This window comes from Abrus precatorius, unplaced genomic scaffold (genome assembly GCF_003935025.1).
Source record: "Abrus precatorius isolate BTA unplaced genomic scaffold, Abrus_2018 Scaffold3, whole genome shotgun sequence".
Lineage (NCBI taxonomy): Eukaryota > Viridiplantae > Streptophyta > Magnoliopsida > Fabales > Fabaceae > Abrus > Abrus precatorius.
In genome coordinates, this window is record NW_020874373.1 from 15,913,643 (window position 1) to 15,930,974 (window position 17,332).

Here is a 17,332-nt window from a genome sequence, read left to right on the forward strand (position 1 = left end):
AGCCTCCCATGAAGTGATAGATCCTCGTGGGAGAGAGTTCAACCACTGTTTTGCTCTGCTTTTGATAGAAAATGGGAATAGCCTCAAGCGGATTGCATCATTAGTAGCTCAATTAATCTTGAAAGTATCACAAATCTCCAAAAAATTTGCAATGTGAGCATTGGGGTCTTCATCTTGTAACCCATCAAATTGGACAAATTGCTGAACCATTTGAATAACATTGGGCTTTATTTCAAAATTTCCCTGCACATCCGGACAGATAATGCTAGATTTTGTTCCAGTTAATGATGGACGAGCATAATCGGACATGGTCCTTGGTTGATCTTCATTGTTCGCCATTCCTTCCATGTGGTTTTGTGTGTTTTCCTTCTGTGCTAGCAGTCGTCTCTCTTTCCAAATTTTTCGCAAAGTTCTCTCTATCTCTGGGTCAAATTCGAATAATATAGCAGGTTTTTGGTCATGCACCAGAAAAATCAACTCCTAAAAAAATAATAAAAGGAAAAAAATAAAAATAAAAATAATAATAATAAATAAAAATAGAAAAGTTAATTTAAGATTAAAGAAATAAAGAAAATTAGTAAAGACGTAATCAAAGAAATCCTAAATAACTAGTCCCCGGCAACGGCGCCAAAAACTTGGTGTGTAAAAATTGATTACTAGGCAAGTGTACACGCTCATGTACATCTCTGGTTTCTAAAAGACGCCCTTCAAAGCTTTCCATAAATGTACACGCTCATGTACACGGCCATGTACTTTAGCCGTGTACATCTCTGGTCTCTAATAATTGCACTTCACAGCTTTCTTGAAAAGTACACGCCCATGTACACGGCCATGTTCTTTGGCCGTGTACATCTCTGGTTTTGATGATACACTTCAATTGACGCGACCAGTGAGATACACGCTCATATACACGAGCGTGTACTTGCCCATGTATATCTCTGGTTCTTTGTGTGTTTCAATTCTCAATATCTTTTAAGCTCTTTTTTTTTTTCTGAAATATGAATAAAATGAAATTAATAATACTAAATTTTCTCAATGAATAGCTTAAAACTCTCAATTATCATTCATGAATTACAATGTAGGATCAAGTATAGAAAGCATTTATCAACTACGGCCTTTAACTTGTTCAGGGAAGGGCGTCCTAGCAATATATTGTATGAGGTACTCATGTGAACCACCAAGTATGTTATCTTGATGCACTTTGCTTCCCGTTTAGAATCGAAGAGGGTGTACAGGTCAATGCATCCATGGGTTTCTACTCTTCCTCCTGAAAACCCAACAAGCAGTTCATTATATTCTCTTAACTCCTCTTCATGTATTCCCGTCTTCTTAAAAGTATTCTAAGATAGGATGTCGGTCGAGCTCTCCTGGTCGATTAGAGTTTTTTGGACAGTACAGTTGTAGATATCAACACTTATGACCATAGGATCATCCTGTATCAGGTCTACCCCTTGGAAATCCTGATCTGTGAATGTTATAGGTGGGATCCAGACTCCACTTCCTAGAGATATGTTATTCATTGATCAGACGTGTTGTAAGTGCCTTTTTCAGACTGAATTGGTAGAACCTCCTCCTGTAAATCCTCCTGCTACGGTATTGATAATGCGACGAGACTGGTTGTTGCGCTTATTACGATGTTGTTGGGGGTTTCTTGATCAACTACGGTGTCGTTCTTCTCTTATGTCATGACGCCATCTCAATTGCTCGGTCTGTTGACCTTTCCCCCTTTCTGTGTGCTTCATTACGAAGTCTTGAAGATGTCCCACTTTAGTTAAATCCTCTATGTGGTTCTTAAGGGCTGTGCATTCTTCAGTAGTATGTCGTTGATTCTGATGATATTGACACGTCTTGGTTTTGTCTGCTTGAGGGGGTGTTCGTACGCTTAAGGATGGTCAGTATCTTCGTCATCAAGGCCTGCTCAAGTACTTTGGATTGATTAGTATTTAGCGTTGTGTAATTTGTATACCTTGACTGTGACACCCTTACTACTTACTAAGCAATAAATATAAATATAATCATATAATAACCAAGCAGTAAGAACATCACATGCATGGGTCTATATCTATTCAGATATAGTGAAATTAAATACACTACCATTACTAGAAGTATTCATTTCATATATACACATCATCTGTTAATTTATACAATCATCCAGTTATCTAAATATATACATAACTGAATTACATACAAACTAAAGTGGGGTCACGATATCAGAGACGACAACCCAAAACGAAGACCTCACGAGCTTTCCCCTGGATCCCTGATCACCAAAGTGCCCATTTCCTTTCAAAATTCAACAACGGTAAGGTTAGGCTTCCTATATACCCCTTTTACTTTTCAGTCAAAAGTACTTACACCTACGTATATATATAGATTATCCTTTACTCAACTCTAACCTACTCTCCTTTTTCACTAGATTCCTACTCAGAAGGGGCAAAATTAGGAAGGAGTCCTGCTTGAGAAGCAGTCCTCTTCCTTCCGATAGCAGAAGAGGTGTTTGAGCAGTGAGAAGAATCAGGAGAGTCTGAAGAACTAGAGAAAGACGAAGAGGAAGTGGATGAGATAGAGATAGGTCTTGCTAAAAGTGTGTCAACTAAATTAGTCCGTTGCACAGGTGGTAAATATGGTATAGAAGGACGTAAAGGTCTAAGAAAACCTGGGGGTAATACCGGGGGTGATAATACAAGAACAGGAGGTGGGGTAGGGGGTCTCACAAATTGTACATCTGGAGGAAATGGAAAAGTAAGTCTCATGGGTACTCGGATGGGGATAGGGTAAGCTCGTGGGCCTGGGCCATTTCTATCTAACAAAAAGGTAATAGAGCCAGTGTGGGTGAATCGTTGTTGCTCCCAGTCGTGCACCCATGTTCCCTCAGGATCATATCTGATCGAGACGCTGAATTGGTATAGTGGTCGAGCCATCAATGTTCTCACCTAATAAACATATTCACACACAACACACATAGCAATAAAAGGGTGAGACAATTTAATTCAATCTCCAGCAGCAAAAGACATATAAGGGTTTCAATCACACAATTAATTATCAACACCCATAATCTACCAAGCAAATGCATATGCCATGAATGAGAAGTGATGCAAGTCCATTATTATAACTTAGTACATTTTGACACATGCATGTGGGCCCAAAACCATCAATATGTTTCTTTTACTCAGGGAAGGATCAGGAGTTTCACTGTTACTTATCTGCCAACTTTGTTCATCTCATAATACAGTAACAGCTCTACTAATACAAGAATCTCTCTGGACCAGTCAGGATAGTAAAGTTTTGCAGTGAGAGTCTACAGCACAAGATGGCGAGCCTTGGCCACTGTCAAATTCAATCACACGTCACTATCCCCAAGACTACCCTGGAGCCGCCCCTAGATTTCTTATACTTCCCTGTCCACTCATCACACTATCACATGTTCATGATGCATGTCTTCACTCCTAATTAATGTAATTAGAGAAAAACTTTAATTTTTCTTTTCTGTTAAGTACAATCCTTAACTTTTTCTTTTTTCAATAAAATTTGACAGAGTCTCCTCTGTAAATCAGATATTCCAAAATTTTCTTCTTCCTGTAAAACAACCAGAAAAATCCAGAATACTTCTAATTCATTAAATTCCACCTCCATCATCTCAAAATCCATGGAAATCGTATCTTCCCCTCTTTCTTTAAATATGTTTTTATGCTTAAAAATTTAAAACTTAATCATTTTAAAAATGATTCAAGCCTTCCAAATATCCAATACTACTTTCTCAGTAATATAATTTATTTATTTATTTTTATTAAATCTATTTTCAAAAGAAGTCAAAAGATACTTGTACTATATATAAAATACATAATTATATATATATATATATATATATATATATATACCTTAAAAACATATTTTCTTCTTTCCAACAAGTCTTAATGGACATTTAGATTATATCAATCTATATGCTCACACCACATGAAACTATATTACTTCCAATCTTTACTATTATATGGCATTCCTACCAACAAGAATATCTACACAAGCACATAATGAGAATTCAACCAATTATAAAGAAATATTTCAATACAGCACTTCAACCATAAATCATTCCAATACATTAATTTAAATACACAAAAGACCTTACATATAAGGGAGAGTCCTTGTTCAATCAATTTCCTGGTCTAAGGCAACCTTTCACACATGTCAAGTGCTATAACAAAATCTTCTAAAAATTATGGGATAGCTCTAAAACAACCCAAATTCATTTTATTTGATTAGAACAATAGAGAATCATTCCCTTATGGTTCTTAATGCCACCTATTGAAATAAAATTATCCCACCCCTTACCTTACGGGTATTCTTTGATGAAGATATGGATGAATTTTTTTCTGATTCTTTAGAAAACTCGAACAATCCAATCTTCAAAATGATCAACCTAATCAATTAATCATGCCTAAACATAATTAATACTAAGGAGATGCTAATTTTATACTCTTATATGTATATGTAAAAATTGAAATTTTCTAACTTTTGCTATAAAAGTCCGATTAACACAAAATTAGTTTCTATGATCTAACTAATATAAAAGAATAAAATGGAATTTAAAAACACTCACTTCACCTTCTCTAAAACTACATGGCAGCCAACCCTTGTGAGGGTTTAGTGCTTTTTAATCACATTTTTGAAAAACTAATTATGTAAACAATATAAGCCATGCATAGTCTACATATAGTACAAAAGAAAGTAAGTTTAAAAACCAATAATTTTGAAGTAAAGTAAGACCCATTTTTACTGTTCATGACAGCCAAAAATAGAAAAAATTTAAAATTTTAATCGGATGAAATGATAATTAACAACTAATTAAGCTTAATTAAGGATATATATTAAAAACATACCTTAAAACAAGCTTAAATGAGTGGAAGAAAATGAAAATGGTGAAAGGAAGAAGAAGGGGTTATGGACTTGGAGAAGAAGAAGATTTACGTAAGAAAATGGTCAATTTAGTCAAATAGATAAAGAAATAATAATATAATAATCAATTATTTTACTATTTTAATGTAATTAAATAAAATAATTATGAATAAAACTCAAAAATAAAAATAATTTATGCCAAACAATTAAAATAATTATAACATAATTTTTGACATCAATATCTCTTTGGTTATCACTTAAAAAGAAAAAGAAAAGGAAAAAAAGAAAAGAAAAAAAAAATAATCACACAGTTCCTGTGAACACATAAAACAGTATTAACTAAAAATTCAAAAATAAGCAATAATTGCCAAAATAATTATTTTTACACTCCAAATATTATTTCTAATTAAAATATAATTTTTTATTATTTAAAATAATTCTTCTAGATTAAAAATGCTATTTTTATCCTCATAGAGCAATTTTAACCGGTATAAACGAGTATTTTTTTTATTTATTTTTTTCCAAAAATTGAAGAATTATAATCTAAATTATAGCTATATTAACAAATTAACTGTTTAGAAAAAACGAGGATGTTACATTGACTGCCTCGGGAGTCGTTTAGCTTTGATCTTTCGGTCTTTATTTCCCTGCCTGTTCCTTGAGTGGTCTTCCCCTTCAGGTTCCTTTCTACTAGATACTTGTTCTATTCTAGCTTGGTTACAGAACTCAACCAGCTCCTCCATCTGCATGTACTTAGTTGCTTGGCTATGCAATTCATCTAAGTCAGCTGGAGGTTTTTTACATATACTGTTAACAAATAGGCTCGATTTGAGAGCTATTGTGAGATGATGCATCATAACTACTGGCTCCAAGTTCTGGATAGACAGAGCTACTCTTTCAAAACGTTCCATAAATGCTCTAAGTGTTTCCTTTTTCTCTTGTCAGATGTTGACTAAAGCCACTGAGGTTAATTGATGGGGCCGATTGGTAGTGAACTATAGATTAAAGTGTTCGACCAGTGTGGCAAATGAGTCAATGGACATAGGTGGCATTTTAGTGAATCGGTTGAGGGCTCGCCCCTGAAGCGATGTTAGGAATATTCGACATAGCAAGGTATCATCATCGGTGTAAAGGCCGACTTAGGTAGTAAATATATCATCATCGGTGTAAAGGCCGGATTGGAAGTTCCATCGTATTTGCTTCTAGAATTAATTGGGAAAAATGAATACGGCTTGAGATTTTATCCCGTCCAACTGAGGGACTGTCGTTGTTTGTTGAACTGTTTTTGGTCTCTCCTGCAAGGTTGATGACTTCATGTTCCTGAACGAGAGGTGTAACTTGAGATGGGATGTAAGTCCTAATTCACTTCTCAAGTTGGCATTCTCCCTTCGCAGGGCCGACAACTTGAGGGCATCCCTTTCCCGGAGATGTTGTATCTCCATCATTTTTTCCTTTAACTGCCTTACATTTAAGAAGAGGTCCTTGTCCTCTCCCCTTTCAATGAAAACGTCCGGTACAGGCGGATTCTGCACATGTTTTTCATGTTGACGCGACATTCCCCATGACTGGCTAGGGCCTCCCTGTTAACTCCTAGTTAGCACCGTATCTTCTTGAAATTGAGGTGAATCAGGCCCCACGGTGAGCGCCAAAATGTTCCTGCTAAGGATACATTTGTCCTTCGTAGTTTCTCTTCTTGTACTCTGATGTGACATCCTTATGGAATATGCCAGATTCTTCTCTACTACGATACAAGAGGGAGGGTATCTGCAAAGGCACTCTGATGGTAAAGTTAATATTCGGTATATGATAATAAATGATATTTTAATATCAGAAGTCAATCCTTTTCCTGTACTTCTTACTTTTCTTTTATAGACAAGATATTGGGCTAATGAACTTTATGATTCAGCCTTGTCTTAGTCTTCTGATTATTTAGGCAATTAGCCTTTTCCTTATTGATTATCGATTATTTATTCTTTAATTATCTTATTTTGACATTATTAGAGGGTGTTTGTCCTGAGGTTAGGCTAAGAGGGTGTGGGTACCTTTTGACCTGGTATTTGGTAGAATGGATATTCGGTTTCCTTTTACTATGATGATGCCAAAGCATCTTATCCAATACACTTATAATAAGAGATTATGTAATCTTTATGTGAATACTAAAACGGACAATTATTTTGCATAAATTGATATCTACATGTGTTCATGAGTTTGTTGTGTTATGTTATTTGTATCGTTCTACATTTGTTTTGTATTGTGTTGCATCAAATATGTAATTCTTCATTTATTGCATCATTCAACATTCATTGCATTTATTTTGCATTTTAATCTCTCAACATCAATTTCTTCAAATGCAAATATATTTTGAGTAGTTTTTAATAGGTTAATGTACAATTTGATTTTCTTTCTAAGCTCAATTAGAAATTTAACGAAGTGTTATTAACTATTTGGTTCAATTTTCATGAAAACAATAACTTTTCTATAGCCATTAAAATGATTAATGGATGAGTCATAGTTGTTTACATCTGCTGCTTTGTAGGTGATTCAAAAATATGCCACCAAATTTTTTGTATCATTATCAAGGATTGTGATTCCAATTTCAAGAAATTTCAAAGAATTTTTACTTTGAGCAATTTTTCTTTTAATTTTTTTTGAATTTTTTTTCCTTTTTTTTATAATATTGTCAATTTTAATATTTAATATTTTATTTATTATTTTTCTTTGTTTAGAACTAATTCTTTAACTTTTAATTTTCATTTTAAATATTATTTTCACATATTAAATTCTTTTAGTTTTGCTAAATTTTCTTTACAATTTGAATTTTCCTTTCACTTTACTAAGCTTTTTGTCGTTTTTAGTTAGTTTCTTTTATTTTGTATTCCTATTTTTTTTTTATTTTCATTAACATTTTGGCTTTTTAAATTTTCACATTTTTAGTTTTGATTAAATATAAACGTAGCAATAACATTGCAATTCTATAGATTAGAATTTAATTCATACAATTTAGTTGAGACATTGATTTCATTGATTACAACTATAATATTCAATATTATAAGACATTTTAATAATATTTTACTATCATTTTTAAGTGTGTAACACTCATATTTAGTGGCCTTAAATTATTCTGTTGAAATTAATTCTAAGTAAACTTTAAATCTAATGAATATGTAATCTTTTAAATAATCGTGATATTATTTTTTTCAAAAATTAAAAGATATAAAATTAATTTTAATTTTTTTCATATCTTAACAAAACAATTTATTTAATATTATTTAAACAATTTATTTGATATTATAATTTTTCAAATATCTAAATTGATATTAAATAAATCTCTAAAATATAAAATTAATATTTTTAAAATAATACATAATAACTCATTAATTGAATTATTGATCTTATAAACTCATACATAGTATCGATGTGACATCTAGGTTAAAAGTGAAGTATTCTTAAAATTTACAAAGCTAAAAAACAAAGTAGAATGTTTGAAAGACAGAGATAGCAGTAGGGAAGAAAGGGAACCGTAGGATTTGAACGTAAGTTGGGACAGGAACTAAGTAGAAGTGGCCAATGAGGAGAAAGAAAGAGGAGTTGGTGTATGGTGGGTTAAGTTGCAGAGGAACAGAGCCAAACCCTCACCACTGCTCTGTCACTCCTTCATAGTCCGTAGCCGTCCGATGAAAGGGGAACAACGGTTAACTGAATCCGTTGCACTTGTTCCAGGCGTCGCTCCCTCCACCCTCCTTCCAATTCCATCATCATCATCATCATCATCATCGTCACCCTCTTTTTTCCCAATTTCCTTTTTCTAAAACCATTTTATTTTATTTTTAAAAGAAAGTAAAACAAAAAAAAAAGAAAAGGAAAAGGACATGGAATTGGCAATGAAAGTGGCTGAGGCTGTCCATGTGCTCAACCACGATACCCAATCCTGCAACCGCGTCGCAGCCAATCAGTGGCTCGTTCAGTTCCAACAAACCCACGCCGCATGGGACGTCGCCACCGCCATCCTCACAGCCGATCGCCGCCTTCCCCTCGCTTCCAATTTCGAAGTCGAATTCTTCGCCGCTCAGATTCTCAAACGCAAGGTCCTCTCTCTCTCTATCTCTCTAGAATTTGCTTCTCTCTCTCTATCTCTCTAGCCATATATAGGCTTGTGAGTTCTGATGCCTTTTTTTTTTGGAGTCTTCTCACCAATTGTGGCAAACTTTGATTTCGTAATTGAAGTTTCTGGTTTCACTTATTAGTGTGTTGTGAACTCTGGTGGTTTAGTTAGGAAATTGAAATAACGAGGAATGTTGCTCCTTCTCGATTGAAAAATATGCTAAATTTGGGTTTTAGATTGAATCGATTTTGTTAGTAAGTATAGTTGAGTCAGTATCATTAATGTGTGATGAAAATATGCGAGGCAGAAGAATTATAGTTCTGAACTTTCGTTATTCTTTTCAATTGTCTTGACCTGCATATAATCTTTTTGGTTTTTGACTTCTAGGCTAAAAGTAGTTTTCTCCGGGGGCATCTTGCTTTTACAGTCACTGTGAGGAGTTTAGTGGTAACTAATGTATAAAGTGTGAAGCTCATATTTATGTTTTTTCCTTGTTCCTGTTCCTGACTTTTTTCCCTCACTTTGAAGGGACCCTTCCCTGACAGAAAAATAGAAATCCACTAAAATTTCATGAATGATGCTTCAAAATAATCAGTTGATTATTGTTACACTTACATGTTTGAAAATACAGATACAAAATGAAGGTTATCTACTGCAATTAGGAGCTAAGGATGCTTTGTTAAATGCCCTTCTTCTTGCAGTTAAAAGATTCAGTAGTGGTCCACCCCAGGTGCAATTTTTTTCTTTCTTTTATGACTCTGCAGATATATTCTCGAGGGAAGTGCTATGTGGACATTCAGTCGTCTTACAGATGGTTTCATGTTGAAAATAATTTGGTTGATCTTTGTTATTGTCATGACAGCTTTTGACACAAATCTGTCTTGCACTCTCTGCACTTGTACTTCAAGTTGTTGCACATGGAAACCCTATCGAGCAGCTTTTTTACAGTCTCCGGAATCTGCAGAGCCAGGATGATGGCAATATTGCTGTCCTGGAGATGCTCACTGTCTTGCCGGAGGAAGTTGTTGACAACCAACGTATTGATTCTAAAGTTAGTTCGTTACACAAAAGCCACTATACCCAAGAGGTTCAGGAACTTTTTCTTTGATACATTCATTTATGCATGTGTTTCTATGCATCCTCTCTCTCTCTCTCACTCTGACTTGTACACACTCTGTTATGTCTGTTTTACAGCTTCTCTCCCATACACCCATGGTTCTTGAGTTCTTGTTGCAGCAGTCTGAAAGAAATTTTGATGGTTCTGTGCAACAACATGAAAGGAACAGGAAAATTTTACGGTGCTTGTTGAGTTGGGTATGTGATTATACTGATGACTCATTTGGTTTTTGCAATTTTGCTACAGTGTGTACTTTTGCAATTGAACTATTTTTGAGCATGGTTGTTTGTGGTTTTTTTGTTGGACTAGACATCTTGTGGTCTGGTTCTTCTGTTTTACTTTAATATGGATATTCATCTATTCTGAGCTTCATCAGAAGTTTGCTGTTGTCTGAGTTTATTCTAGCATGGTTTCCTTGTGTTCAGGTTAAAGCAGGTTGCTTCTCTGAGATTTCTCCCGGAACATTGCCTGCTCACCCGCTTCTAAATTTTGTATTCAACTCATTGCAGGTAATCCAGTTCCCTTGCACTTGTTTCTTGAGATGGACCATTCATGACTACTCAAGATTAATTTACATCTCATTTTTTGTGTAGGTTCCTTTATCATTTGATCTAGCCATTGAAGTTCTTGTTGAACTTGTGACTAAACATGAGGTATGGTTGCCTACTTTGATGGAACACCATTCAGTCATGAGTATTGGTCAATTAGCTTAAGTGCTTGTGCTGTAATTATTTTAAAAACGTCATTGTACTACTACAATGTTCAAGATGCACTTTCTTGTAGTCTTAGAATTTTAATATGTTCAAGGCTTTGAGTTATCTACTGTATTTTTATGTTGGTAGGTCCTTAAAATTATAATATGTTATTAAACTAGCATGTTTTAACTTTGAGGCTTTACTCTCGTACTATTTATATTCTTCAAATAGAACAGTCAAGGAACTGAGTTTCTTTCTGGTGTACGGGGACAGCTTAGATCCAGTATAACAGTGGAATTGGTTATTTAGAGGCATCTTATGCTAGTAGTGGTTATTTTCATCTCACTTATTGTAAATTTCTATGCATAATCTCTCTGAAAATGGGTCATATATTGATTTTGATTTGGTTTTTCTTTAGGGAGTGCCCCAAATTTTGCTATGCAGAGTACAGTATCTGAAGGAAGTACTTCTTTTTCCAGCTCTTAATAGGGGAGACATGAAAGTAATTGGTGGCTTAGCTTGCTTGTTGTCAGAAATTGGGCAGGCTGTAAGTATTGACTGGATATTTGATTTCGCAAGGATTTTCACAATTGTTGTTATGGGTACTTTTTTTTTTATTTTATTTCTGCCTACTTATCTGTTTGAATGGCTTTGTTAATCAAATTCATACTTATGGTGACTGTCATTTATTTAATCTTACATGTTAGAGGTATGAGAATAACTTAGTTACTTGTGGTTATTATCATTTATTTAATTTTTCCATGTGCAAACCATGCATGCCTAATTTAACTGGTCACACTTGTTCAATGTATGCTAGGCTCCGTCTCTAATTGTAGAAGCAAGTGCAGAAGCCCTTGCACTGGCAGATGCACTTTTGAGGTGATCTCAACAATTTGTTTAAATTTTTTCATTACTGTGCTCTTTTCTGCTCATTCTGGGTTCTAAGAAATCAAGAATTTTAGAGATTTATTACATAATGACATAATGTTCTGTACACATAATTATTGAATGTGAACTTTTCATGCTATAGTTTGTAGACCTAAGATGCTCTCACATTGAAATAGGAATATATAAAGGATACAATTGTTTGGTTAATAACTGAGACGAAGATTTGCAATTTGGGAGCTTGCATTAACATATTTGAAAAGCAACTTTCTCATGTCATGTTAGTTTTGCATATTTCTATTAAGCACACTTGCATAAAGCATATTATGATTGATTTGGTTGGTGTTGAGATTGAACTGTTGAATATGCTAGCAGCTGTGTGGCATTTCCAAGTGAAGATTGGGAGATTGCAGACTCTACACTGCAGTTTTGGTAATGCAATTTTAGTAAGGCTTCACAATTTGTTTATTTTGTTTAACTATCTGTGCTCATGTCAATTGTTGTAGATATGTATTTGTGATATCTCTATGTTGCTCTATCTGTGTGCTCTCTCTCTCTCTGTTTTTTTTAACCTTTGTGTGGATAGTTGTTTGTAACCAGCCATTAATTTTCCTAAGAATGCTGAATACTGGGCCGTTGTTCACTGTGCTAATTGATTGCTGAGATATGATAGAAAATTATCATTTTTTTTTTGAACCTCTGTATGGTATAGTTGTTCGTAGCCAGCCATTTATGCTCCTGAGCATGTTGAATACTTGGCTGTTGTTCACAGTGCTAATTGATTGCTGAGATATGATAGAACTTTATCTCTTCTTTGGTAATGTTCATAGGTCATGACTTCATGTTAAAATATCTTTTCTATTTTTGGTAGCACATCGTATATGGTAAATCAATTAAGAGCAATTTTAGGAACTAATATAGGATTGAGTCATTGTAATTAATATTAGGGGCAGTACCTGTGTATTTACATGGAAAACTAACTATCTTAAAATGTCCATCACCTACACAGAAATACAAAAATGCCACTGAGAACAGGAAAAAATGAAATTAGAGAATGACATGGATGGTCAGATTTATAATCAAATATATAAGGTAATAAATTTGACCTAGTTGGACTGTCCAGACACACAATTTATCTCTAATCATATTTTTCTTGGAATTATTTAGTTGGTATCAGAGCTGGTTTCATCTTGTCTCTCCCAACAAAACCCTTGATCCACTGTATCCCCTGCTTAGTGAAAAACCCTTCCTCATGTGTTAATATGAGCATGCCCTTTCTGCTATGATTCTTTCTGGAAAGTTCTCACCACCAATCAACTTTCTGGTGATATCAGAATTTCATATCCAGTCTTGAAATTAGAAGTGCCAAGTCTTGATTTTCCAAACCTTGAAGTATTGCTGCTGGTAGCCTCTCTGTGCACTCTACCTGAAGTCCACTACACCTTGAACATCTTCACTAGTGTCTGAGGGAACATGAGCCACTTTTATAGCATCAGTGTCACGCTTCCATGACTTGTGTAAGTCACCTGCATGTGACTTCGTAAACCCCTTTGGCTCCTATCTTTCCCATTTCAAGGTTTGACATGTGGGTCCTATGGTTCTAGTGTCCTTTGAACAACTCTGATGGGCATCATCATAGGCCAACAGTTAAGGTGTACAGGGGAAAAGGAATCAGGGTAGGATGGGAAATGACATGGGAAATGGAGGATAGGAGTCTGTTATATCGGACTCTACCAGACTGGACATGAGCCAGCAGGGGAGTGGAAAAGGAGGTGTTGGAACAGAGGGGAAGGCAGGCAAGTGCAACCATTTGGTTAGTTTGAGTGTTCTCTTACTTTTGGTGATATACTTTAATTAAGCATAGTGGGAGACAATTTTTTGCAGTGTTTAGGATTTATCTGTGACTTTTTTAACCGATTTTTTTGGCCAAAAACTCAGAAGTGTCATGTACTGATGTGCAAAGAGATTGAAAGGCGTTGTTGTAATTGAGCTTCTTAACTTTCAAGATATTTTTTCCCTCTCTCTTTGATGATGTCTTAGTACCTCACTCATCATAAACACAAAATATCTTGTCACAGGTCCACTCTTGCTAGCTATATACTTGGCATTGATGAAGATGGTGCAAAAAGTAGAAAACGTGTGGAAGACATTTTTGCACCTGTGTTCTCAGCATTACTTGATTCACTGTTATTGCGTTCTCAGGTTTATTCTTAATCTCTTTTCATTTTCCCAATGTGGGCATGGATTCATGCAATGTTGCTCTTTTTGTTTTTCTCTTCTTTTTTTAGGGGGGGCTGGGGGAGGTGTTCTGTTTGCATTTTTCAGCATGGGCATTATAAATTATATATTGCCTAAGAGTATCTAAACTCTTACACTTTACCTGTTTACTTTTCATTGTTGGGATTTGAACATGAATTGGTGCTGGTGGGAAAATTTAATTCCAAAATAATCCTTAAACTGCTCCATTTTTAAAGAGGATGAAAGAAATTTGCATTGGTTGTTGTGGCCTAATTGATGGTCCATATTTGATGAATATTGGGTCTATTAATTGTCCCATTGAAAATATCAACCGACTACGTATAAAACAAATCTTTACTGTGGAATTCATTTTTGCTTGTAAGCATAGCCTTTATTCAAGTGCATAGCTTCACTGGTTGATCTTTCTTTTTAATAATATGTGGTTGAGATTCCTTGTAAATTTAAATGGATTTAATCTTTTGAGTAAAATTGCATTTTTTTTCCTCTGGGTACTTAACAGGTGGATGATTCTACTTTCAATGATGAGAGAAGAGTAGTTGATTTGCCCGATGGCCTTATCCATTTCAGGATGAACCTTGTAGAACTTTTGGTGGATATATGTCACCTGTTAGGGTCTTCAACATTTATCCAAAAGGTGCTTTTAGAAAGTTTGATATATTTCTTTTATGACTTTATTTCCTTGACTTTCTTTTATATCATACACCTTTCATTATAGTATAATTACTTTGGTATCAGTTGTCTGATGACTCTGATATCCAATAATTATGAATTTGTCTGATCATACTGGATTATTATTGTAAATGGATACTACTGACAGGGATAGATAAAAAGAATATTCCATCCAAACTTTTGGCATAGTTTAATTTGAAAATTTATAATCTTGCTTACAATGAGAAGCTAATCCAATAAGTTGTTGATATATATCCTTGTCTGTCACAGAAGAAAATTATCTTTTCATTTCAATATGGCTGAAGAACTAATAAACCAATAATAGGAGGATCAAGCAAAAGCTAAAGAATTTCACCTCAGAGGCATCTTAGAAATATGAGCCTATCTTTGAAATATGAGAGTGAAATCAGTTTATTTTTTTTAATGAACTATGAATTCTGGTATCATCATAAATAATTGATATCATCTATAGTATTTTTTTACAGTAACAGTACTGGGTTAAATAATGCAATTTCTTAATCACTTCTATCTTCGTTATATTGGACTCATTGCTCTTTTATCTAAAAGTGACAAAAATGATGACCTCTTATAAATAAAGCAAAACCAAGATCTCCTTAGTCATCCTTTTTTGAATATTTGTGCTGCATTGTTAGTTGCATTGAATATCTTAATATCTTTGAGAATTTCTTTTTTTGATCGAACCCAATAGTGTTGTGTGATCTATGTACCTGACCTGACCTAGTGTGATAAGTCTTTGTTGTTGGTGTTGCCATTGCTTGTACTTTGGAAAAAATTGCAAATTATTTATTGTGAATTGGTTTGTTCATTTGAGATTTGAATGGAAGACAGATTTTTGTTCATAAATGTCTTACAGATCATTAACATTAGTGCATCATGTCAATTTATTTAGTCAGTGAAGTCTCAATTCTCCACTTGAATATTGTTGTATTTAATTACAGCTCTTTATTGGTGGGAGGGCATCTCAGAATCTATCAATCCCTTGGAAGGAAGTGGAAAGCAAGCTATTTGCTCTTAATGCAGTGAGTATCACTTGCTGCTTTCACTTGGGATGCTTTATTGGCTTGTTAATTATGACATTCAGACTGGTGATTTGGCATGCAACAAAGTGATAACTTCTGGATCTCACTGTTGATACTCAAACAAATATTGACATGTGTGCTATTGAACCTGATAGTTGGGGATCTTACATTGATAGGGTACAAAGTACATCAGCCAAATTGGGAGTATAATGGAGTGGAGAATAGTTGACACATGGTAATTTATGGATTTTGTGGATAGGCCAGTGAGAAGAATATAGGAAGGGGTTTCAAATTATTACCTGTCTGTCAATTGTTCAATCCATCTCTCTGGATGCTTTTTAGCCTTAACCGTGCTTCCAAACTTGTTGTCTGCTTTTCTATTAAATGAAAAGGCACATAAGTGGCCTCAAAGAATATTCAATAGGTTTCAATTATGTATAATATAATGTTAAGAGACAGTCTTATTCTCTCCTGTATAAATATTTAAATAACAAATATTTGGCAAGTATTATCCACTGCCATAACTAATCATTACTCCTATCACCCATTTTGATTATATCTCACTCACTTCTTTTAGTTCATTTTGATTCAAATTTGAAATTGAAAATGCAATGTATCATACCATCATGAATAAAATATGAGTCACCTTTTGTGACATGCTTATTTTTCCTTTGCTTCCCAGCATGCCAATTTATTCTATTTCACATCTGTGATATATACATGCTTCTAAGATTGGGTTCTGTCTATTGTTTCTTTGTATATTGATGGATGCCAAAGTTTTGTTCTTTGGTTTGGAAGTACCGTTGTCAATTTTCTGTAATGAAAACTTTTAACTGGGGATCTTGCTATATATACTTTTTACTGTGACTTCAATATACTGTTTTTTGTGACTGTAAAGTACCTATATAGTTGAATGAGAAGTTTTATCATACTGCAATTGCTGGACCTTTAAGTAACAACATGAAAAGAAAGTGGTAATAACAAAAATGAGATTGTTAAGATAGATAAGTGGTCACACGACAAATGATTGAATAAACAATGATAGTATACGTGAGAATATTGGGGTAACATCTTTAGTGGAAAAGATGATTGAAAACTGTCTAAAGTAATTTGGTCATGTGCAGCAAAGAGTTATGGAGGCACCCATGAGAAGAGTGAAGTACATGAGGTTTAGTCTGGTAAAAAGGGTTAGAGGGAGACTCAAAAGAACTAAGCATGTCATTAAAAGAGACTTTTAATTAATCAGATTTTTGAAATTTTGGTTTTTGACCAAACTTAATGGCATTGTGTAATTCATTTAGTTGACTTTACCTTGTAGGATAAGGCTTGATTGTTGTTGTTTAATATATTGTTTGTACTTGTTAACTGAAAAACTAATGCACTGCATACCTTTTGAATTTAGATCATAGACTACACCTGTTTTACCTATGATATTTATGGTAACACTTTCTTTGCTCCAGGCTGCTGATGTAATTATACAGGATGGCCAAAGTTATGATTTCTCTGTAGTCATGCAGCTGGTGACCATGTTGTCCACTAAACCTCCTGATGGCTTAAAGGGTTTCATTTGCGTTGTGGGTTACATATGAACTTTCTCTCATTTCCTTTGTTGGCAGCATTTGTTTTTAAGAGTATTTGTTCTATTTTCTTGTCCTTTTAAAAGTGTACTTTTAAT

The 17,332-nt window shown here is 34.3% G+C and overlaps 1 protein-coding gene across 3 annotated transcripts in view; it reads left to right on the top strand.

Moving 5' to 3' along the window:
• The first annotated feature begins 8,545 nt into the window (after positions 1-8,545).
• The window catches only part of LOC113860967 (transportin MOS14), a 29,417-nt gene continuing 20,630 nt past the window's right edge, over positions 8,546-17,332 (top strand). For 2 of the 3 annotated variants that reach the window (XM_027493549.1, XM_027493551.1), the window contains exons 1-13: positions 8,546-8,975; positions 9,624-9,722; positions 9,855-10,079; positions 10,187-10,306; positions 10,535-10,618; positions 10,703-10,762; positions 11,223-11,351; positions 11,622-11,683; positions 12,062-12,121; positions 13,768-13,891; positions 14,448-14,582; positions 15,577-15,657; positions 17,118-17,231. In XM_027493549.1, the coding sequence (XP_027349350.1) occupies positions 8,760-8,975; positions 9,624-9,722; positions 9,855-10,079; positions 10,187-10,306; positions 10,535-10,618; positions 10,703-10,762; positions 11,223-11,351; positions 11,622-11,683; positions 12,062-12,121; positions 13,768-13,891; positions 14,448-14,582; positions 15,577-15,657; positions 17,118-17,231 (1,509 nt within the window). In that variant the 5' untranslated portion in view covers positions 8,546-8,759. The remainder of the gene's footprint in view (positions 8,976-9,623; positions 9,723-9,854; positions 10,080-10,186; positions 10,307-10,534; positions 10,619-10,702; positions 10,763-11,222; positions 11,352-11,621; positions 11,684-12,061; positions 12,122-13,767; positions 13,892-14,447; positions 14,583-15,576; positions 15,658-17,117; positions 17,232-17,332) is intronic. The other variant, XM_027493550.1, reaches the window with a different exon arrangement.